Source organism: Arvicola amphibius, chromosome 13 (assembly GCF_903992535.2).
Source record: "Arvicola amphibius chromosome 13, mArvAmp1.2, whole genome shotgun sequence".
NCBI lineage: Eukaryota > Metazoa > Chordata > Mammalia > Rodentia > Cricetidae > Arvicola > Arvicola amphibius.
This window is the reverse complement of record NC_052059.1, coordinates 44,960,102-44,983,114: the sequence shown is the minus strand read 5'-3', so window position 1 is coordinate 44,983,114 and position 23,013 is coordinate 44,960,102. Positions and strand designations below refer to the sequence as shown.

At 47.0% G+C, this 23,013-nt stretch overlaps 1 protein-coding gene across 1 annotated transcript in view; it reads left to right on the top strand.

Annotated features, from left to right (window-relative positions):
- Loxl2 (lysyl oxidase like 2) overlaps positions 1 to 23,013 on the top strand; it is an 84,395-nt gene that overhangs the window by 25,874 nt on the left and 35,508 nt on the right. Inside the window, exon 3 of the mRNA XM_038310009.1 lies at positions 7,425 to 7,600. Within this exon, the coding sequence (XP_038165937.1) occupies positions 7,425 to 7,600 (176 nt within the window). The remainder of the gene's footprint in view (positions 1 to 7,424; positions 7,601 to 23,013) is intronic.

Sequence of the window (23,013 nt, the reverse complement as noted above, 5' to 3'; positions counted from 1 at the left end):
ATGCACATATACAAACGTGCACATACACACAAACACATGTGCACACTCTTGTACACACACACACATACACACAGTTCATCCATTTGCATAGAAAGTGGCACTTGATTTGCACCATGAGAAAACTTCTAAATATAAGTGTATTTAAGTTTCATCAGTCTTAGCGGAGATTTTATTTAGCCCTGGGTGCATGGCATGCACTCGGTAAATATGAGCTGGTTAGTCTGCTTTGGTGTGGCAGAAAATAAAAAATGGTTGATTAAACAGTATGGGGTTTGATGGTCAGAATCTGGCCAGTGTCCTGGCTGAGGCTGCTGCTGCTGGTAGTGGTACCCAGCGGAGTCTGACCTGGAGTCAGACTCTGTGGATGGGCTAGGAAGGATGTAGCTGACCCCATAACAGGCTGCCCTTCTAGAGTCTCCAGGCACCTCCAAGGTTCAAGTTGTCATAACAAAAAAAAGCACAATTGCAAGGGATCCCCTGGATTTTTCAGTCTAACCTACAACCTCCCCAAGCCCGGGCAAGCCATGACCCTTTCAGAGAGTTCCAAAGAGGGCTTTCACAGTAACCTGAAACAGAGTGGGGACTCTCCACCCAACTGTACCAACACTGACAAGGACAAGGGCCCTGCATACTCTAGCTTAAGATAATTCCACCGCCTTGATCAAACTCAGCATCCAAACCCCGTTTCATTTATGTTCTGCCTCTCCTAAGACATTTGTTAATTGTTTACATACTTCTTCTTTCATCAGGAGATGGGTTTCTGTGAGTGAATGGAAAGAGAAAAAACACAATTTTGCTTCTGATCGGATGGCTTTTGTTTGTGTCCCCAATAAAAGCCTCATCCCAAGTACCACTTTCCCTGCATCCAGATGTCCCCTACGTGCCTAGACCTGCCTCACATTCCCACAGGCAGACATGGAAGCAGGGCGTGTTGGAAGCAGGACAGTCTAGCTGATAGGTACCAGATATAGGGGAGAAAACATTGACATGAAACCAAACCAAATAGTAAACCATGGGTGCTGATACTATCTTAAGATTTGTGTATCCTCCATCTAACAGAAAACGTCAGGGTCAAGCTTAGCAGAGAGCAAGACTCCTAGAAGGGAGCATGAATGGTACAGGACAGAGCGGTTTTGCTGAGTAACAGCTCCCTCGGGACCCCAGGGTGCTGATTTCACACGCTTTGCTGTTCCATGCAAAAATACTCTGACTTTTTCACAGTAGCCATGTGGTGGAATTAAACTGGACATCCATCAAGAGATGACTGAGAGCGGACATAGTGGTGCACTCGGGAGGCAGAGGCAGGTGGATCTCTGTAAGTTCTAGACCAGCCTGGTCTACAGGGTGAATTCTAGAATAGCCAGAGTTACATAGTGAGACCCTGTCTTAGATAGATAGATAGATAGATAGATAGATAGATAGATAGATAGATAGATAGATAGATAGAAAGAAAGATAGATAGATGATACATAGATAGATAGATAGATGATACATAGATAGATAGATAGATGATACATAGATAGATAGATAGAAAGATAGATAGATAGATGATACATAGATAGATAGATAGATAGATAGATGATACATAGATAGATAGATAGATAGATAGATAGATAGATAGATAGATAGATGATAGATATGATTGAATAAGGGAAATGCATATATATCACAAAACAAAATTGTGTCATTTTTGGGAAAATGGATGGAACTGGAGACCATCATATAAAGTGAAGCAAGCTGAGGCCAACTAGAAAAATATCATGATTTCTCTTGTACATAAAATCTAGACTTTAAAAAAAAGAACTTGAGCCAGGCAGTGATAGCAGATGCCTTTAATTCCAGCATTCAGGAAGTGGAGGCAGGTGGGTCTAGCCTGGTCTGTACAGTGAGTTCCAGGACAGCCAGGGCTCCACAGGGAAACTCTGTCTGGAAAAACAAAACAAACAACATTAACAATGATTTGAAAGCAGAAGGCTATTTGGGAAGAGGAGAAGATCAGCAGAGCTGAAGGGCAGGAGAAGATAGTGGGGTGAATAATACCTAAGTTCATGATATGCTTGCACAAGAATGTCTTAATGAACTCACTCTTTGAGACTGGTTATTGACTGTCCTCAAACTCATGGGTGTTTCTCCTGCTTCTGCCTTGCTAGTACTGCAGTTACAGGCATGTGCCACCATGCCTGGCAGAAACCCATTATTGTGTGCAATATTATATATATATTCACACACATACATATACTAGGTGGGAAACAAACCAAACATTTCTGGTCATCCTCCATGCCCAAGTGAGGGTGGCTTCTTTGGCTACAGAAGGAATGAGGGCACTACCTCTTTTTACAATCCGCCCTTCAGCAGCTCAGTTCGGAATGTTCTGAGGGAGAAGCCTCGCTGGCAAGATGGAGGGGCCCTTCCGTTGCTAGTACGTGGTAAAACAAATACGAGCTTGCTGTAGAAACAGCCATCTATTAGCAAGCATGCGTTTCAGTGGAGCCTGACGGCTTGGAAACCAGCCCAGATTGAGAAAGTGGTTGGAAAACCTCCGTCCAGATGTTTTCAATCAACTCATTGTTCCCACAATGAGTCCAGAGCTCTGTCCTTTGAGCCACAACCAGCCAGGCATCAGAGTACACACGTTGTAGCCAGGCTTGCAAGTCAGGAGATGGGCCCCACGTCCTCCTTGGCCTTGAACAACCTCAGCTTCACACATCGATTTTCTAATATCTATAATGGGAGTATTTTCATCGGCTCCCTCACCCACTGTGGGAACCATGTAATACATTGGCTTGTTTACTTAGAATAAGGAAAAGGGGATGGACTATGTCCAAAGGCCTGTCCATTTGCTTGCTGGATCTTCATGGCAGCCTGTCTGTCGGATATCACTTTGACTTTAGAAATGGGGACAAGGTTTGTTTCAATAGCTGACTCAGTCACAGGTCCCCCAAGCCCGTGGCAGATAGGACATAAACACAGGTTTGTTTGCCTCTTCTGTTTTGTAGGCCTCTAAAAGGACCCGTGGGGAAATGACAGATTTGGTTGAGTTTGGTTTTGTAATGTTTGGGGGGCAAGGTGCTTACTTTACAAGCATGAGAATGAGTGTGAATCCCCAGCATACACATAAAAGCCAGACATGAAGCCATGTCTATGTAGCCCCGGCATGGGGGAGCAGGGACAGTCCCATCCAAACATGAAGGCCGTGCTTATGTGACCCCTATGCGTGGGAGCAGAGACAGTCCCATCCATTAAGGTGTCGGGCCAAGTCAGCCTAGCTGAACTGTCCAGGTTCAGGGAAGTGACCCTGTCGCAAAAAATGAGGTAAAGATCAACAGAGGAAGGCATGCTAATACCAAGTTTGGCTTCCAGGCGTGTATATGCACACACATGTGCAATCTGATGTCTGTCTATGTAGATAGACCACACCACACACACACACATACACACACACACAAACAAACACACAAATGCTATTTGAAACCATCTGGCATCTTTTTTACGGTTTTATTGCTTATTGCAGTAAAATATATGTAAGACCATTTATATCCTAACCTTTTGAAGTGCATATACACTTCAGTAGTGTTAAGTATTTTCCCATTGTCATGCAACCAATTTCCAAAACATCTTGCAAAACAGAAACTCTGGGCCCATTAAATAACCACCTCCCATCCTCCTCACAGCCCCTGGCAATTCCTATTCTACTCGGTTTCTCAGAATTTCAGAAGTCTAGGTAGGAATCTTTCCGTATTTGGTCTTTTGTGACCAGCTTTTCCCACTTAGCGGAATGTCCTCAAGGCCTGAAGTATGTGGAAGTATGTGTCAGAGTTTTCCCTTCTACAGTTTTCCCTTATATGTATGCAGTTTGTCAACAGATGTCCGCTGCTTCTATCTCTTGGTAGTTACGAATTATGCTTCTGTAAATGTGGGTGTGCAAACACCTCCCCCAAGGCCTTGCTTTCAATGTCTGTCCCTCCTTTCTCCCCTCCCTCTATCCCTTCTTCTGTCCCTTCCTTTCTTTCTTGTGCTGAGGCCTTGTGGATACTAGACAGGCACCTCGTCACTGAGCTACAGCCCCAGCCTTTTAAATTTATTTATTTCTTTATTGAGACAAGGTCTCATTCTGATCCCAGGCTAGACTGGAACTCACTGTGTAGCCCAGTCTAGACTCAAACTTCTGGCAGTTGTTCTTAGTCTTTTGAGTGCTATGATTTCAGACACGGGTCTGAGTACATCTGTAATTTTTTTCTTCTAAATTTAGAGACAGGGTCTCAATAAGCTGAGCAGGCTGACCCGGATCTCACTGTGCAACCTGGTTGGCTCAAACTTGTGATTCCCTTGCCTCAGTCTCCTCAGTAGCTTTAATTACAGCTGTATGCCACTACATCTGGCTTCAGTTTTGGAATTCTGAATCATATGATGGCTTTAAAGTTTGGAGGCTGAGGACATAGCTTGGTGGTAGAGCAGCTGTCTAGCATGTATAGGGCTCAGAGTCCTATCCCAGCACTGACCCCCATTCCAGCAGGGTCACTGTGGTCATCCTCCTGTTCTTTGCACTAGGAGAAAATTCTGAGTGCAAAGTACCAGAGGGTTAACCATGCAATGCCATCTCATGCCATCGGGGTGGCAGTGTGGCTTGAGTGTGAGATGTCCTGGGCAGGCTCCTGTACTTGAACACTTGATTCCCCAGCTGGTGGCACTGCTTTAGAAGGCTGGGAAACTTTTTGGAGGTGGGGCCTTGATGGGAGGAAGAGAGTCACTGGGGGAGGGCCTTAACATTATATAGTGTAACCACACTTCCAGTCAATTCCCTGTCTTCTGTTTGTCAAGATACAAAGGCATAAGCCAGATTGGTAGTGCACGTCTTTAAAACCAACACTTAGGAGGCAGAAGCATGTGTGTGATGGCCTGTCCCTGACCAGGTGTGGAGAAAAAGAGGACTTGAGAAGGTGCTAATTGGGGAACCGACTCATAAGCTATGATTTGGTGCCCAGAGGCTGGCCTCTCTGAACCAGGCTTCTCTGTCTGGGAAGAGTGTTACCTCCGTCTCCCCCAGGTGGTGACACATGTGGACGTGCCTTAAAGCCAGCAAACCCTTGTTGACAGAGCGGATGAGATGACAGCTGCCCCACTTGCAGAGGCAGGCGAGGCTGACTTGTGCTACGGGTATAACTTAACCCACATCCTTGTCATTGCCCCCGTTTTCAAGCCACTGTAGAGCAGCCATGAGCTATCCCTAGCCACCCCGCTCCTCTGCAGTTCACATGTTGTCTCTATTTGTCTTGCTTGCTGTCTCCATTTTGCTGATGGGAACAGGCCTTTGACTGGGGGTTCAAAGCTAAAAGAGACTGAACCAGAATTCCAACCCAGGTTAGTCTCCAAAGCCTATTGCATCCAGCATGGCTTGGTCGGGGGAGGGGGGACCTGCTTGGGGTTTCAAGGGAATGAAGGAGAGGACAGAAGACCACAGACACACAGACGGGAAAGCTGAGATTGGGTGGGCTGTGCTGGTTCTGTGGAGCAGCACCAATTACAGCAGCAATCCAGAACTCCTGACCCTGCAGTATGTACAATCCAGAAGGAAGGGTTAGGCAGTCTTGGTAGGCGGTCTCTGCAGGAGAGCAGTCAGTCTCAGATTACAATCATCTGGAGAGAGAAGCTGAGGTTACTAGGTTTTACGCATGCGCATCCTGTTAACCATCACACATAAACCAGAGAAAGGCTTTGCAAGTTCCCACGGGGTCTGAGGCTTTCATCTGCTTCTATGGTGGTGTGGTCCCTGTCCCCTCTCCCCCCTCCGCCCCCCCGGCCCCCAAAGGCTCATATATTTGAATGCTTGTTAGTAGAACTGCTTGGGAAGAAATTATTTACGAAGGATGGGGGAGGTGTGGCCTTGTTGGAGGAACTGTGTCACTGGGGACTGGCTTTGTGGTTTCCAAAGCCCTTGCCACTGCACTCTCCCTGCCTCGTGGCTGAGTCTCTAGAAGTGATCTCTCAGTTACCACTCCAGCATCGCACCTGCCTGCCTGCTGCTGTGCTCCTACCGTGGTTGTCATGGACTCCAACCCTCTGGATCCATGAGCCCTAATTAAACACTTTCTTTCGTAAGTGGCCTTGGTTATGGTGTTTTGTCACAGCAATTGAAAAGTAATTTAGACAACTCCTCACACGTTAACCCAGGGCTTCCTCTGCTCCCCACAAAAGCCCCTGTTCTTTTGTACTGCTCCCGGTGGCTAAATTGCATGGTCAACCTGGTGAGGTAGCTCAGTGGGTAAAGGTCACCTGAACTGGATCCCTGAGGCTCATGTCAGCCTGGAAGGAGAGATCCTGCTCCACCAAATTGCTCTTTGACCTCTGCACTTTCTCACTGTGGTGTGTGCCCCACCCCCACACCCATCATGTACACACACACAATGATAATTAATAAATAAAACTAAACTTCATGTCAAGTTGACTGGATTTGAAATCTCCTAGGAGACTCACTTCTGTGTGTGCCTATCAAGATGTTGCCATAGAGATTTAACAGAGGAAGGAAGACCCACCCGGAGTGTGGGTGGTACCATGTAGAGTCCCAAACTGAACAAAAAGGAGGAAAACAAGGAAGTCAGCTAAGTGCTAGAATTCACCCCTCTCTGCTTCCTGACTGTGGGACACAATATGTTCTCTCTTCTTCTTCTTCTTCTTCTTCTTCTTCTTCTTCTTCTTCTTCTTCTTCTTCTTCTTCTTCTTCTTCTCCTTCTCCTTCTCCTTCTCCTTCTCCTTCTCCTTCTCCTTCTCCTTCTCCTTCTTCTTCTTCTTCTCTTCCTCCTCCTCCTCCTCCTCTTCCTCCTCCTCCTCTGCTTCTTCTTCTTCCTTCTTCATCTTCTTCCTTATTCTTCTTCTTCTTCCTTCTTCTTCCTCCTCCTCCTCCTTCTTTTTGGTTTTTCAAGACAGGGTTTCTCTGTCTGTAGCCCTGGCTGTCCTGGAGCTCACTCTGTAGACTAGGCTGGTCTTCACCTCACAGAGATCCACCTGCCTCTGCCTCCCGGGTGCTGGGATTAAAGGCGTGCACCACTACTGCCCAGCCTCACTTTGTGATGTCATCACGCCATGATCGGCTGTATCCCTTTGTAAACCACGAGCCAATGTAAACCCTTCTTTCCTATGTCTCTGTCGGGCGTTTTATCACACATTGAGAAAGATAACATATATCACATGACTTCCAGGATTGAATAAGATTTCTGTCCTAATTGTGCTCAAACCACCACGTCCTCAGATCACATCAACTGCCTGTCCTAGCAAGGGAATCCCAGTGATCTAAGATTAGGTGTGACAATCTCATGTAACAAAATTTAATTGCCACCTACATACACTTCCCAAATTTGGGGTGGAATTCTGTGTAAGGCACTAGTACCCTTGCCACCTGGAAGTGCATTGACAGCCTCTGCTTCCTTCAGGGCCCATCTGGCTGGACAATGTCCACTGCACTGGCAAAGAGGCGACGCTGGCAGCCTGCTCCTCCAATGGCTGGGGTGTTACTGACTGCAAGCACACGGAAGATGTGGGCGTGGTGTGCAGTGACAAGAGGATTCCTGGGTTCAAATTTGACAACTCATTGATCAACCAAATAGAGGTAAGCTCTATGCTCTTTTCTCTTTGTGCTGTTGTGAGCATGGAATCCGGAACCTGTAGCATGAATTCTAATTGGTCTAATAATAAGATCTCAAGCCGGGCGGTGGTGGCGCACGCCTTTAATCCCAGCACTCGGGAGGCAGAGGCAGGCGGATCTCTGAGTTCGAGGCCAGCCTGGTCTACAAGAGCTAGTTCCAGAACAGGCTCTAGAAACTACAGGGAAACCCTGTCTCGAAAAACAAACAACAACAACAAAAAAAAAATCTCAGAATTAGCTATTGGGGTGAAAGCTGAAGGATCAGAGAAAGAGTGGCCAACCACTAGGGAGATTTTACCTCTACCAATGTTGAAACCAAAGGGGCCATCCTGTCCTCAGACTTCATCCCCAGCCTGACTGCCTCAGACTGAATTGCTATTTAGACTGCAATGATTGTGTCTCCTCTTGCCCCATATTCCTCTCTCCACCCAGCCATGTCACTCCTGTCTCCATCTCCCTCATGCTGGGATTAAAGACGTGTGATCCCAAGTGCTGGGATGACCTTTGTGTGAGCTCTGTTTCTCTTTTACACTGGATCAATTTTGTGTAGCCCAGGGTGGCCTTGAACTGACAGATCCATCTGCCTCTCTCTCCCGAATCCTGGGATTAAAGGTGTGAGCCACCACTGCCTGGCTTCTAGTGGTTTAGCTCTGCACTCTGATCTTCAGGCAAGCTTTTTTTTGTTGTTGTTAAAACACAAACAAAATCTCACTACCGAAACCTGTGTATTCTCAGTATCTGTGTGCTCTCAAATAGTGTCTTCACTATTTGAGAACATATTTTCTTTCTTTTTTTTGCATATAATATGTCTTGCTTATTTATTGAGTACTAGGTATATACGGGGATTAATACCAGCTAGATTTGACGTGAGGGAAAGTTGAAGGATTTCTGGAGAGCGGATACCATGATGTGTATGGGTGTTTTGCTTGCATGTGCGTCTCTGTACCACATATGTACCTGGTGCTCAAGGAGGCCAGAAGAGAGCTCTGGGTCCCCTGGAATTGGAGTCACAGATGGTTGTGAGCTGCCATGTAGGTTCTGGGGGTTGATGCAGTCTAGAAGAGCAGCAAGTGCTCTTAACTGCTGAGCCATCTTAAAAAGAAAAAAGACTTGAAATCACTTCCATTTAGGCTCCAGGTGATGTCCCCAGACTGCGCCCTAGATGTTACCCTTCCATGACTCCCACCGCCCTGCTCCTCTTTCCTGTGCTCTCGGAGCATGTGGCTCTGCTCTCCTACAAGACCAGGAGCTCCTGGAAGACAGAAGCTACGTCTCAATCATCGCTGCATCCAACACACGGTTGTACCAAATGTGAACAAATTTCCTACTTCTGAATGTCCTTCTTCCTAGCAATGGATACCAGGGATTACTGTTCCCTTAGGCAGAGATGCCCCCAAGGTCAAGTATTAGACTGTACCATGAAGAGAAGCACACAGAGCAGCCATTCAGTCCTCCGTGGCATTGCCCTGCCTCTGTAGACACTGAGCCTATATATGGCATCTTCTGTGGCCTTGCGCTCAGCTAGAATCAAGACTATCCACTTGGAGTATTGAGAGAAGAAAGGCCTGGGATCTGTGGCTAAGAAGATATTAATGGTGCCAACTGAAGGAAAAAAGAGCAAAATATCAGTCGATTTGGGGTTGTGAGAGAATAAGATTCATCTCCTACTAGCAAAATAACAACATAATAATAACAATAATAATAATAATAATAAATAATCCTGAAAAGGGAACCGTGTGAGCTGCACTTCCGTAAGTAATGCTGGCTGACCTCCTACAGTGTACTAGTTACAACATTTAGTATATGAAGGGCAGCTAAGATGTGACATAGTTAATTCATTTATTTATTTATTTTACTTAATTTGGGGGTGTGTTCAAGATCTCAGGTATCCAGAATTGACCTGAAACTCAACGTGTAGCCAAGAATGAGGACCTTCCATTTCGGATTCTCCTTCCTCCATCTCCTGGTGTTAGGATCTGAGGCTGGCACTCCCAGATTGGGTTTATGTGACGCTAGAGAGCCAACCCCAGGGCTTCACAGCACTAGTCATTTTACCAACTGAGACCCACTCCCAGCCAAAATGTGTTACATCCAAAGCAGAGCCCCCAATGAAAGGGAACAGGGGTAAACAGTCTGACAAAAAAATATGTTGGGAAGTACTTTCTTACTCTGGAAGTGCTGAGAGTCTAAGATGAGCAACATAGTGTTCACCTTTGACATTCGTTGGGGGAAGTTGTATCCGCCATGATCTGAGGACTCCCATCAGAAAGAAAATATAATCCTTAATGGCTGAATAGAACCATGTGTGTGTCACGAGAACAGCTGGAGCATCATGCCAAAGCCAAGTGCACAGATCCTGGTGAATTCAGTCACCCAGAGGGCTACAGAGCAGACATCTGCTATGACAGGCCAGATGACAGGCACTGGCTTTGAACTGCACATTTTCTTAAAGGGCTTCCCGTTGGGCAGACCAGCTCGGTGACATAAGCCAGGGTGAGGCTTCCTTGTCCAGCCACAGACACACAGGAACCTTCAGTTAATGAGCTGTCTTCTGGGACCTCCCTTCCATACCCACTGAAAGTAGGTCATGTCGGCCCTACAAGATGCCCTAGGAGAGCCCTTGAGTTGCAAGAAGATTCCTGCATGCTGGGTTTCATGGTTACAGCTCATGCTTACACATAGCTCTGGTCTGACCAGGAACTGCCCAGACCACCTACACGGGATGCCTGTGGGATGCTGGGAAGTTTCTCCAAATGCCTCATGTCAATAGTTGAAGTCATGGAAGCATTCCTCTTGACTAAAGAAATGGCCCCTATTAAATCATTGTGGGTGAGTGAATGAAATATAGCTTTGGTGGAAATACAGTTAGATTAGGTATTATTGGTCACTATGCCCGAGCTGAGCTGATGACTAGTTTTGTGTAAACGCAGTGAACGGTCTCCAGTGGTGCCCCATGCCTCTCTGTTCCTGTCTGTGCGTCCTGCCTGAGCAACGTGCCTGGAAACAAAAAAAATGTAGACCGAGAAAACGATTGAAAAATATCAAACTAGGAGGAACTGCTGGAATATAAAATTATGAAATGTAGATTTAGGAAAGCTACATTAACTTGAAATAATAGGTCTCAAATATGACAGTTACCTACTCAAAATGTAAGGTTGTGTTCTATTTGGGGGTCAGAGGGATTTTCACTATACAATCCAATACCAAGTTTGTGGGAAAGGGATATCAGGCACAAGAGCACAGTCACAGGGTGGGGAGGGGTGTGTGAACGGCACTGCTATTTTTTCTTTAATTTCTGCAAATGCTGATTGGCTAAAAGCTCACTGTAAATCAGTAGTGCTATCTGGCTGCTTTTACGGTGACTGTGTACTACAACACAGACTTTCTGTGTCACTGGTTCGGTTCTGGGTCCGTCTCCTAACTAGGTCACCCACAGGAAGGGCCATCAGGACAGAGGCAAGTCTGGAAACCATATCTTATGAGAGAATGAAGATTTTTCTGTCAAGAAGAGATACTGGGGGAGAGGAACTGTTGGTTCTTTTCAAATATTTGGAGTGCTACCATGGAGACAAATGTTTATCATTTATTCCGGCTCCTAGAGAGAGCTAAGACAGAGGGGCAGGTGATGAATGAGATACAGGCTTCAGCCGAGGCAGAGTCCCACCACAGATTCATCTGCCCTTGAGTGTAGTGAAGCTTCTTACTGATGGAGGAGTTCAAGCAGAACTTGGTTGACCTCCGGCCAGAAGTATTACAATCAGTTTCCTATATGGAGAAAGAAGCGGGATTCTCTGATTGCCGAACTCTAAGCTCCTTTCACTCAGAAGCTATGGAAAAGCATTCATCTCGTGTTAGAGGCATCTACCAGCCAAATAGGCATCACTGAGGTGTGTGTGTGTGTCACACATGTACAGAGACGTGATGCCAAAGAGGATGCGTGCTGTGTGCTCAGGCCCTCTCCTGGCCTCTCACAACCTTGACCTGGAAGCTAGGTATTGACTCTACATCCTCACTGATTGTCCGGAGGTCAGGGCAGGTCACAGTGGTCCAGATGACCCCCCACAGGCTGGCATCTCCGCTAGAAGGTTCCAGATATCCCCGAGAAGAGAGAGGAAGAAAATTGTACCGGTCTGGATGAAATCTTCTCGGCAATGAATGCCAGAAGCATGTCTAGTTCTTAGAACCAGGATTTGCTAACCCTACCCGAAGAACTCAGGGTTAGCGTTAGGGTTAGGGGTTAGGGTTTAGGATTAGGTTTAGGTATTAGAGATTAGGTTTAGGGTTAGGGTTAGAGAAACATAGTTCTTAAGTTAGGAAAGTGGCTAATGAGATCTTACTTATTTGTCTTCCCCAGACTTCTTGTCTGCTTGAGACATCTTTGGGGCTCTTTGGCACAGAATCCCCTTTTCAGAGGAGGGAAAATAGCCCCTTCCTCACAAGAAAGAGGAGTCCACAGATTTGATGCCAAGGCTCATGATGACTGCAACCAGAACACAAGGCAACAGTCAGTAACCATGGTAGCAGTGGCCTCTCTGTCCTTGACAAGGTAGTTCTAAGGACTCTGCAGGGGAGAAGAATCGGATAAGCTGGGTGAGAGGCTTTGTAGACTGTGAAGGACTTATGATAGGTTGTTGGGTGCTGTTATCATTATTGACTTATTGACCTGGTTCATGGAGGATTCCAGAGGCCTAAGTCACTATGCCAGGTGCAATTGGTAGAATTTCACTTGCTCTGACCACATCCTTGGACACCTCTGTGCACTCTAGACATCCTCTGGGAAAATGAATGACTATACAACCTTTCTACTATAGAAATCCACTGAACAGGTATCTGTTCTTTCTGATGTAGGCTGTACCATCTTATCTTGCTGTTGGCCCTCAGTGTCAGACCTTGTAGCTGAAAACATGGGTTCTAGTCTTGTGGGGACAGACTTGGGATTGTGTCCGGAGTGGCTGACTCTTCTCGGATCCCCTGATATCGTACTATAAAACATCCATGTGGCTCAGTGTAGAGACAAATGCACCTTGGGTCAGTCATTGAAATAATTTTTAAGTAAAACATTTTACAAGAACGAAAGCTGACATATGCAACACACATACTTTTAAATCCAGAAAACAGGGCTCCCAGCAAACCTCCCTGGACCTCAGAGCCTCTTGAACCTGGACACTTTGTTTCCTGTCTGTGGTGGGTGGAAAAAGCATTAGATAAGGAAGGATTACAAATCCAGATGTCTTTCAGAGCAACCCTGCAACTGGTTCAAATCCCTAGGTCACGTGTACCTCCTAGGCATCTGCTGGGGCCTGTGGGTCAGGAAATGTGTGAGTCTCTGCCTTCTGTACACATTTCTTAAGGGCTTTTTTGCAAAAAGCAAATAAGGGATTGGAGCTGTAGCGTGCTTGCCTGGTATGCTCAAAACCTAGGGTTCGGTCCTCAGCACCACATAAAACTAGGTGTGGCGGCAATTAAGTGAGCAGGATGGGCTAGAAATCCCCAGGGGTGGAGTCTATTCTGTGAGGGATTCCGAGCCTCAGTATCACCACTAAAAGAGTGGTAGCCCAGGACCTCCTGAGGGGTCAACAGGGGGATGCTGCAAAGCCAGGAGAAGGCCATTTATTTCCCCCGACTTTATAGGCTCACATCCTTCTGGAAAGATGGTGGGGCCTGAAAAAGCCTCTTTTCCTTTAATCACAGTGCCTGGGCAAAGAATCCAGGTTTTTATTAGTCACTGTCCCCGCCAGATGTTTCCATGTCTCCCTCCCAGCAGTGGCCTTATCTGCCTGCATCTGGTAGCCCGGGGAAAGGCCTCTAGAGAGACTTCCAGCACAGTGGGCACTTCCCAGCTGGGAGGTTTCATTGTCTCTGATCCCAGCATCATGCAGAGGGGCAGAGTGTGCTGGGTGGTTTAAGAAAGGGATCCATGTCCATCTGGCTATACTTTGGGAGATTCCATATAAACCAGGCTCCCCAGCTAATTGCAGGAGAGCTGAACGACTCCCCTGCTGGAAAAGAAAAGGTGACGCTTTGTACCTAACTCTCAGGAGAGGAGTAGAAAAGACTGAATAAGGCACCTTCTGATGGCTGAGCTCTGTAGCTAGGTGATCAGAGTTATCTTTCTTTCCCGCTCTGGCAGCATGCATAGGAAGACGTATAGGGCCTTACACCGTGCTCATAGTCTGTGCTCTGTCCCCTGAAAGCCTCTATGTAGCTAGGACTATTGGCCACCATAAGGTACCCAAGAGAATAAGCTCTAAGGAACCTTGCTTTCTCAGCTGAAAATAGGTCATCATGTCTGAAAAGCAGAGAGTATTTATGTGGCAAACAGAAGCAAATATTTGAAATAGCACAGATCCCAGCAAATCTGGAAACTTGGTTCTGGCTAGCTGTCCATGCAGCCCTTTGCAAAGCATGGATCCCTTAGAAAGAGGCATGAGATGAAGCAAACACATATAGCATTGCTGTTGTTAGAACGTGCAAACATTATACTTTGCTTCAGATGTAACAAATAAGCAGTATGTGTTCCAGCTTTGAACATGGTGGGTTGGGCTGGTCCACGGAACGGTGGTCTGGAGAGGAGATTAATGGAGGAGGTAAGTGGGAAGTTAACATCTGGGAAGCCGGGCTAAGCTGAGTGAGGACAGCCACTCTGGGTATGCAGCGCTGCTCCCTGGGCCTGTAGGGCAGTCTGGTAACATGAGCACGGCAGGGCTTGTGGAGTCTCAGCCGGCTCTGCCCCCTGCTCTAGAGTTCAGGTACAAACGCCATGCTGGAAAATGAACACTGAATCTCTCCCACGTCCTCACAAGGCTGTTGTAAGAAGGATCTGTTTATTCATTCTCCGTGTGCGTGGTCACTGAGCCCTAGGCTGGGCACGAGGATGGAAGGGAATGATGGATAGACAGTCATGCCCTTCTTGAGCTCAACGTCTAGCGGTGGAGAAAGATGATTTGAAAACTTGTTGTTTTGTTGCCATGGTGATGATTGCTATGTACAATCAAAGACATGTAGTGTATAGTCTGGCCCAGCCTAGGACTTGCCGAGACTGTGGCCTCGGAACCCAGGCAAGGCCAGAGAAGCTCCTGGGCCACAAGGGTTTGGTGGCTGGAGCAGGTGTCTCGCCGGCTTCCTGCCCACAGCAGGGTTGGCCTAGACTCTAAAGAAGCCTCTGTTACCTGCTCACATTCTTCCAGGCTGGAAAATGAAAGCTTTTTCCAGCAGCGGTGCAGGGCTCCTGATTTATAGGAGGTCCAGACAGACAGCCGGCTTGTTCCTCGAGCGGCGTCCGTGTGAGTTCAGCTCTCGGCACCATCCCCACTGCGCTGCCTTCCCTCCCAGGACAGCCTGGAGCCCAGCTGAACAGTGGAAACCACAGACATGAACAGGGCCTACTGGTGCAGGCCTTGGAGCCCAGCTCCTTGGCAGGCTGAGGTAGGAGGATTGCAAGTCCGAAGTCTTCTTGATCTACAGGATGAGTCAAAAGCTGGCCTAGGCAACTTAGTGACACCCTGATTCATAATAAGGAGTAAAAAGAAGACTAAAGGTGTAGCTTAGTGGTAAAACATTTGCTCGGCAGGTCTGAGGCCCTGGGTTCAATCCCCAGCCCTGCAAAAAGAGAAAGAAAGGAAATCACAGAAGTGAAACCAGGCAAGATGGTGCGTACCTGTAATTTCCAGTGAGCTGACACAGGAGGGTGGAGAGTTCAAGACCAGCCTGATCCATAGAGCAAGAGAGATTCTGCCGATAGATAGATAGATAGATAGTAGATAGATAGATAGATAGATAGATAGATAGATAGATAGATAGATAGATAGATAGATGGATGGATGGATGGATGGATGGATCATACGTAGTTACATACCATGGAAGCACCTTTTCTTCTTTCCCTTTGTTCCACGGTCCCAGTCAGAAGTCAGTGATAAGGCTAGATAATGTTACTGGCAACTTCTTAACCTCCGAGTTTCTGATTCAATCGTGAGCACTGGATAATTATAATCTAGGCAGATTCTTCTACTGCAGCAATGTCTAGAAGCACTCACAGACAGTACCCACCTCCCCAGTCTCTATAAGCCTGTGCTGAGGGTCTGATTTTGTCGGGTAATTCAGCTCGGTAACCGTATGTCAGATCCTGGGAGGGGTAGGGAATGAAGGTGTGTGTGTGTGGGTGTGTGTGCATGCATGTACATGTGTGTGTACATGCATGTGGAGGATGGAAGACAACCTGAGATCCATGTCTGTCCACAGGTTCCACAAGAAATGCTTGTGTTGTGACTGACAAGAGGCAAGAACTGCTTGTCTGTTTATTCTACATTATACGAAGACTAAAAAGAGTCTAATGATTTTTTTGTCTTTAGGGCCCAACACATTTTGCTAAGTTGCACCCTTGTTACATTTTTTAAAAAGCTACCATTGACTAACTCCAAAAATGTTTTTCTCTTTGTTTTCTTCTACTAAGAGCCTCATACATGCAAAGCAATTGCTGTAACTCTAAACAATGTGCCTGGCTTCTGCTGCAGACCCTGCCTCCTGCCCTTCTGGGTTAAAATCTTTATCTTGAGACAGGGCCAATTGCTCAGGCTGCCTTTGACCTCTCTCTAAAACCCAAACAGGCCTTGAACTTACAATCACCTTGCCTTGGTCTCCTGGGTCTTAGGGTCACAAGCCTATACCACCAGACCTGTCAAAGGATAAGACACAGCTGTGATCCAGTTGGGTGATTTAAAAAAATCATGTGGAAAGAGAGAAATCAATACAAACCAAAGACTACATAAGGGCATCAGAAAGCAGATGTGGAGGAATTTTTTAAAAAGTCAAATCTAAATGGGTGAGATATTTGGGGCATGCTGGAGAGATGGCTCACTTGCCTCACAAACGTGAAGAACGGGGCTTAATTCCCCAGCACCCACATTAAAAAAAAAAAGATATGGCAGCCTGTGTTTATAATCCCATGCCGGGGGTGGAGACAGAAGGGTCCCTGGATCTTGTTGTACAGTTGTTATAGCTGAACCAGTGTGGACAGATGCTTAAAAGAAATCCCACACTAGCTCAGAATTGAGAAATTGATGGTTAGTTATTTAGGGGTAAACTCACAAATCAGAATCCTCTGCTTGAATGGAGAACAGAAACCGAATTCAGCAACCAGAAAGAGCGGCCGGATAGAGGCCGGACGCAATCTCTACATCAGTATATATAGTATAAGAGGCCACGCCTCGGTGGGCGGGAAACCACTGGCTGTAAGACTTCCTACAGCAAATCAGCAGGTTTTAGGTTCAGTGAGAGACTGTCCCAAAAAGTAAGAGAATGAAAATATCAGGCATCGACCTCTGGCTTTCACACACCCAGCAGCTGACACACACACACACACACACACACACACACACACACACACACATGTAAATAGATTTTCTTAAAGACTGAAGAGATGCATAGGGCCGAGACGGTGCTTCATGAATGTAATAACACCTCTGTCTCTACTAGAAGCCTTATGACAGCAAACAGCTTCCATGACTCGTTGACCTGTGCATCTCAGGCTCTTATACAGGGCCCGGTACATAGTAACACTGTATAAACACATATGAAGCAATAAGTGTATCTATGAATCCATCAAGCAGTTGACTCTTTGACCCTGAGCATTGGCTGGGGAGAATTTCAGGGGCTGGCTGAAGCCAGTGACCTGGGGAGACACAGGAAGGTATGACAACTATACTGTGGTCATTGTGAATGAATGTGGCCATGCACTGGACCAGAGACAGGGCATGGACTGGATCGGATCTGAGACGACGTCTAGGGGACTGAGGTGGTAGAATGTAAATGGCCTGTTTAAATAGCCACAATTGCCCTGCATACCTGTTTGGGCTACAGAAGTGTAGATGGGAAATCAATAGACAAGAAGAGGTATAGCCGGGGCTAAAGGGGCCGTAGGAGTGAAGAAGAGAGAGTAGAAGAAAGGACGAAGAAACCGTGGTCTGCAGAGTTGGGCGGGTGGGACTCACTTGATGGCTCACTCTGTCTGTATAAGGAAGGATTGTGGGCACCTGGGTTGTGTGGTATGAGATGTTGAGAAAGGTCAGGAAGATGAGTCTGAACGCGACAGCCCATTTCCAAAAGAACAGTCAAATTAAGGCACGCTGTGGGCCTTCTGAGCAAGATGTAGACGTTTGTTAGCAGTGGAGGATGGACCAAGTGATCATGTTTACCAACCAACGGTACCTCCCAAGAGGATGTCGATGTACATGACATTTCTTTCACTCCATCTGCAGTGTGGCTTCCAGTAAGAGCTTAAATTATGGCTTCTGGAACAGAAGGAAGAGACAAAGCACCCAGCTAAGATTTGCCTGGTTCTGATGCCTACAGAGAGCCCATTTGCTCGCTGCAGGGTTTCTGGTTACTCCAGAAAGGAGTTGACTGCAAGTTGTGTGCTTCCTTGCTGTGCCTCTCCTCATATCGTACCCTGAGGCAGTTTCTAACTAGCCTTTCAAAATGGGTGATTCCTCATAGGCAGAGATCCCAGACTGCCACATTCCACGATTTACAAGTCACCAACAGATGCTGTGTCTGTTAAATAGCCTTGTGGCATAAGCCTGGGCGTCCCCTTCCTAGCATTTACTCTCCTTCCACAAGCCCAGCAGCTACAGCATGGCCGGTCCCTGAGCTCACTGTATCTTGGTTTCCTCTCCTGAGAGTGCCTGTTGGTCACTCATGTGGCTTCCTTAAGAGGTAGGAGAATCGTTCTGTGTGGGACAAGGGCAGGACCCTAGAAGGACAGCTCATTTGGAGTACTGAGACATAATTGTTTTTGGCAAGGGGACCAGCATTCAGATAAATATTAGTTCGAATTGAAGACATTCCAGGTGATTGATGGGCTTCTCGGTTCCAGGGCTTCATTTTAATCTACAAACCTGGATCATGGAGATGGCTCAGTGGCAAAGGGGCTTGCCTCAAAGGCTGACAACCTGAGCTCAGTCCTTAGGGCTTTCCTTTGTCCTCCACACTTGTGCTGTGATGTTAACACTCATTCATACACATGTTCATACACACAAATACATGCAACAAAACTTTAACAAGCCTACATTAAAAAAAAAGTCTGCTTACTTTGGTATTTTAAACAAATCTCTTTGGAAACCCAAGTTCTGGGAAAAAGGAAATCCAACCACTTGTGGTCACTGAGGGATTCCAAAGCAGTGAGATAGGGTGGAGGCGGTGCTTGTAGGCATGTGCTTCCTAAGCAAATGTTGCTGAGCTTGCACGAGCCCTGAGTACGTGCCACCAAAGCTTGCCTGCCACTTCCTACTGGCCTGAGGACAAGAGCAGCTCACCCCTCACGTCCACTGTCCTCTGACTCACAGTCCTGCTGGGGACTATCTTGAACTTCTAATATGCGCAGTGCCAGGCAGCCCTGGGGGAATCACCCAGAAGTCAGAGTCAGAGGATCCGCAGCATTAGAGTCACGTCAATGTTGGGCAAGAACGTGGCGTGAAAGCAGAGACCCCTCAAGGGCCAGTGGTCACTGCATGGAACCTGCCTTAGAGACAGTTCCATTTTCATTTTGACCTGCTTATTAATAAGTTTGTATAATAAACTAATAAGTTTGGTAAGTTACCAAAACTTACCAAGTTTCCTCATGTTTTTACCTATAAGCAGGACTGTACCATTAGCCATCTTGTAGGTGGTGTGGTAGCTGAAGAAGGGAATAGACGTAAGGTTCTGTTGACAGATCCTTAAGGGCAGTTGACTAACACTTGACCAGCAATGCCTTTCCATAGTAGTTGCCGTTAAAGAAGAAACAGGGTACAGAGGTGTGAAGAAGTCTGGCAAGGCCCATGAACAACAGACTGTATTTTGTTGAGTGAAAAGCGAACCGGTGAATGAAATGGACAGTACCCATCTTAGTTCCTTCTGTATTACTCCAGCAAAGCACCATACCAAGGCACTTCTTTGATGGAGGAGGGTCATCTGTCTATGTGTTACTTTCATTGGTTAATAAAGAAACGGCCTTGGCCCTTTGATAGGACAGAAAATTAGGTAGGTGTAGTAGACAAAACAGAATTGTGGGAGAAAGAAAGCAGAGTCAGGCAGACGCCTCAGGCAGACGCCATGCCTCTCCTCTCCGAGACAAACGCAGGTTAAGATCTCTCCTGGTAAGACACCACCTCGTGGTGCTACACAGATTACTAAATATGGGTTAAAGCAAGATGTGAGAATTAGCCAATAAGAGGCTGAAACTAATGGGCCAGGCAATGTTTAAATGAATACAGTTTCTGTGTAATTATTTCAGGTGTAAAGCTAGCCGGGTGGCGGGAAGCGGCCCTCCACCGCTCCCATCACAACAGACTTCTTAAAAGAAAGTGCTTAGTTTGGCTTATGGTTTCAGAGGCTTAGTCTATGGTGGCAGAGCAGAGGTGTGATAGAAGGGACAATGGAGAGCAGAATCAACTCACACCTTGATCCACAAGTAGAAGGCTCAATGGGAAGGGCAAGAGTCTTTTGAAACCTCAAAACCTGCCCCCAGGACACGCCTCCTCCAAGGTGGCCATTTCCCCTAATCCTTCCCAGCTGGTTCCACCAACTGAGGACCAAGTACCCAAACATGAGCCTGTGAGGCCTTTCTCTTTCAAACCACCCCAGTACCACCCCGAAAAAGGACTTGTTTGTACAGGTAAAAATAGGTGTTGCTGTGGGACAATGGTCTTGTACCCTGTCACTTGTATTGTTTTAATAAAATGCTGATTGGCCAGTAGCCAGGCAGGACATATAGGCAGGGTGACCAGGCAGGAAGTAGAGGCAGGGCAATGAGAACAGGAGAATTCTGGGAAGAGGAAAAAGTCAGTCTGCAGTTGTCACATAGGAAGCCACACACAGAAGAAGCAAGATGAGAAGGCCTCACTGATAAAAGGTACCAAGCCACGTGGCTAACACAGTCAAGAATTATGAGCTACTTTAAGATGTAAGAGTTAATAAGAAGCCTGAGCTAATAGGCCAGCCAGCATATAATAAATGTAGACCTCTGTGTTCTTTGGGGCTGAACAGCTCTGGGATTGGGCAGGATGTCCCACAAGGTGTTTTACCTCAGAAAAAGGAGAGCAAAGCCCATTCTGTCTGCTTCCTCTCTTTAAGTGTTGTAGGGATTGAATCCATTTCTCCCCCTCCATCCCTGAGGTGCACATTCCACACATACAAAGACACACATGGGCCATCATATACCACCATGCACATATATGAGCAAAGACCCACATGGCACACACAGCCTGACCACCATATACATGTTTTCTACACACATGCATAGACACAGTACTCACTCCCGAATACACAAAGATAGATTCAAATTCATGGATACATAGAAGCACAGAGAGATATGCATACTACACACACATATACATGTACCACTATGCATACATGCCCGCATCATAGAAACACATGTATGGGCTGAACTGGGAGAGCAATGAAGACAGTGATAGCTAAGGCCAACCCTAGGGCTCTCTTTCCCCATCCTGAAGCCCACAGATCTGCCAATGGGCCATGTCTTGTCCTATATCAAGGCAAAAGTTTGGACAGGTATGGCAGTTTGTGGCCTCAGGCCCTGTGCAGGTCCCTTCTCAGGGCAGCTGCCAAGCTTCCCAGCCAGCTCTTCTCTCTCTATAGTGCCATGCTAGGGGTCACAGCTCCCATCCGTAAGCTTGTGCAACTGCTAACAGCCAATGAAAGATCTGTGAATGGAATTATGTCAGCCGTGCCTGCGGTGGATGAGGACAGCTGTAACTTTCCTTTTGGGCATGATGTAGCCACACTGGATGCCAGGGGCCTCCTGCTGTGGGAAGAGGCAGGAGGGGGGCTGGCCCATGGGCTTGGATTAAACCTCGGGCCACTTCTTGGCTCATCACTGACCATGTGTCCAGGTGGCACGAGTCCTGTGGGCTGATGAGGGCTGTAAAGGATCCAGTCTGGAACACATAACCCTGCCCCAGTAGCTTTCCTTCCGCTTTGCTTGGAGAGAACTAGGGCCAAACGTCATTATTCTCGGCCACATACTTTCCACTGCCTTGCAGGACCTGTGGACTCTAAAGCTTGGCTTTGGACGTTGAAGCCTGTGGCTGGAGACTGTAATCCCTGGGCACCCAAATAATGGCTCTGTTCAATCTCTGATTCATTTGCATCCTGGCTGGACAGACAGGGCTCTTGGGTCATAGGAGTCTTCCAACCAGCTTGGCCCTTTATGGCCCCATCTCTCCATCCCTGGCCTTGCTCAGGGTGTGTCTCACACAGCACCCCAGGGTGGTCTGAGGAAGAAAATCGAATTACTAGCTTTTTCATCCATAAATTTGTAGACAGTAGTGGTAAACCACATTATTCTGTTTAGGGATTAGGTAAGAGGCTGCATGCTAAATGCTTGACATAGAGTTCCTCGCGGCGAAGCCCTGTTAGCAGCTGTTGCTATTATACGCTGTGTTTCATAGTATCTGAGGGTAAATTTGGAGCCAGGGACATCATTAGGGACAGAGGACTAGCTGGAGTCAGCCAGGGAAGATCATAGACATCTCTAACTAAGACATCTGTATGTTAGAGACGAAAAGGAGCCGACTGATGATTAAGCATAGATCAGGCTTTAGAAAGGACTCTCCACGGCCAGTTCTGTGGCAGATGGGTGGAGGCAGGGACTCCTTTAGGGACTGTTGCCAAGATATGGCAATGTCTCCAGGGAGGGGGTCAGGAAGAGAGAGTCTCTGGATGGGTTGTGCCTTGGAGAAGCATGAAACGTGTCAACATAACCCTGGGGCCCCTCCCTCCAGTCATTTCTCTCATTCAGCATTCAGCGTGGTCCCTAAAGGCCTCACTTCTGCACACAAAGGCATTCCAGCCAAGTGTCAGGGACACAGGAGAATATCCAGAAGTAGGGAGTAGGCACCTCCCCCCACCCTCTCCTCTAGCCTTCTTCTCCCTTCAGCAGAGTCCTGCCAGTGAGTCCCTCCCAACCCAAACCCAAACCTCTATTCCCACTGACCCAGACGATTAGAAGGTGGCTTTTTTTTCTTTTCTTAATTGTTTCTATTGAGCTATATATTTTTCTCCGCTCCCCTCCTAGAAGGTAGCTTTCTTAGACATTCAGAATCTTGCCTTGCCACGGCCAAATAATCATCCCCAGCCCTATTTAGCTCACAGCTCCCCAGGTTCGAGGCTCTCCTGCACATGGCATGCTCAACACTGGTGGCTTTGCTTCTTTTCCTGCAAGCAGGGCCTCTGGGGGCTTTCACAGGAGGAATGATGTGAGGTAGTGCTCCTGGTGACATCAGTAGCTTAAAGTCCACTGCATAGGGCTCCAGTCTGAGAAGCACACACGGACATGTACACTTACATACTCGTTGGTATGTTTGCACACACTTTGGAGTGAA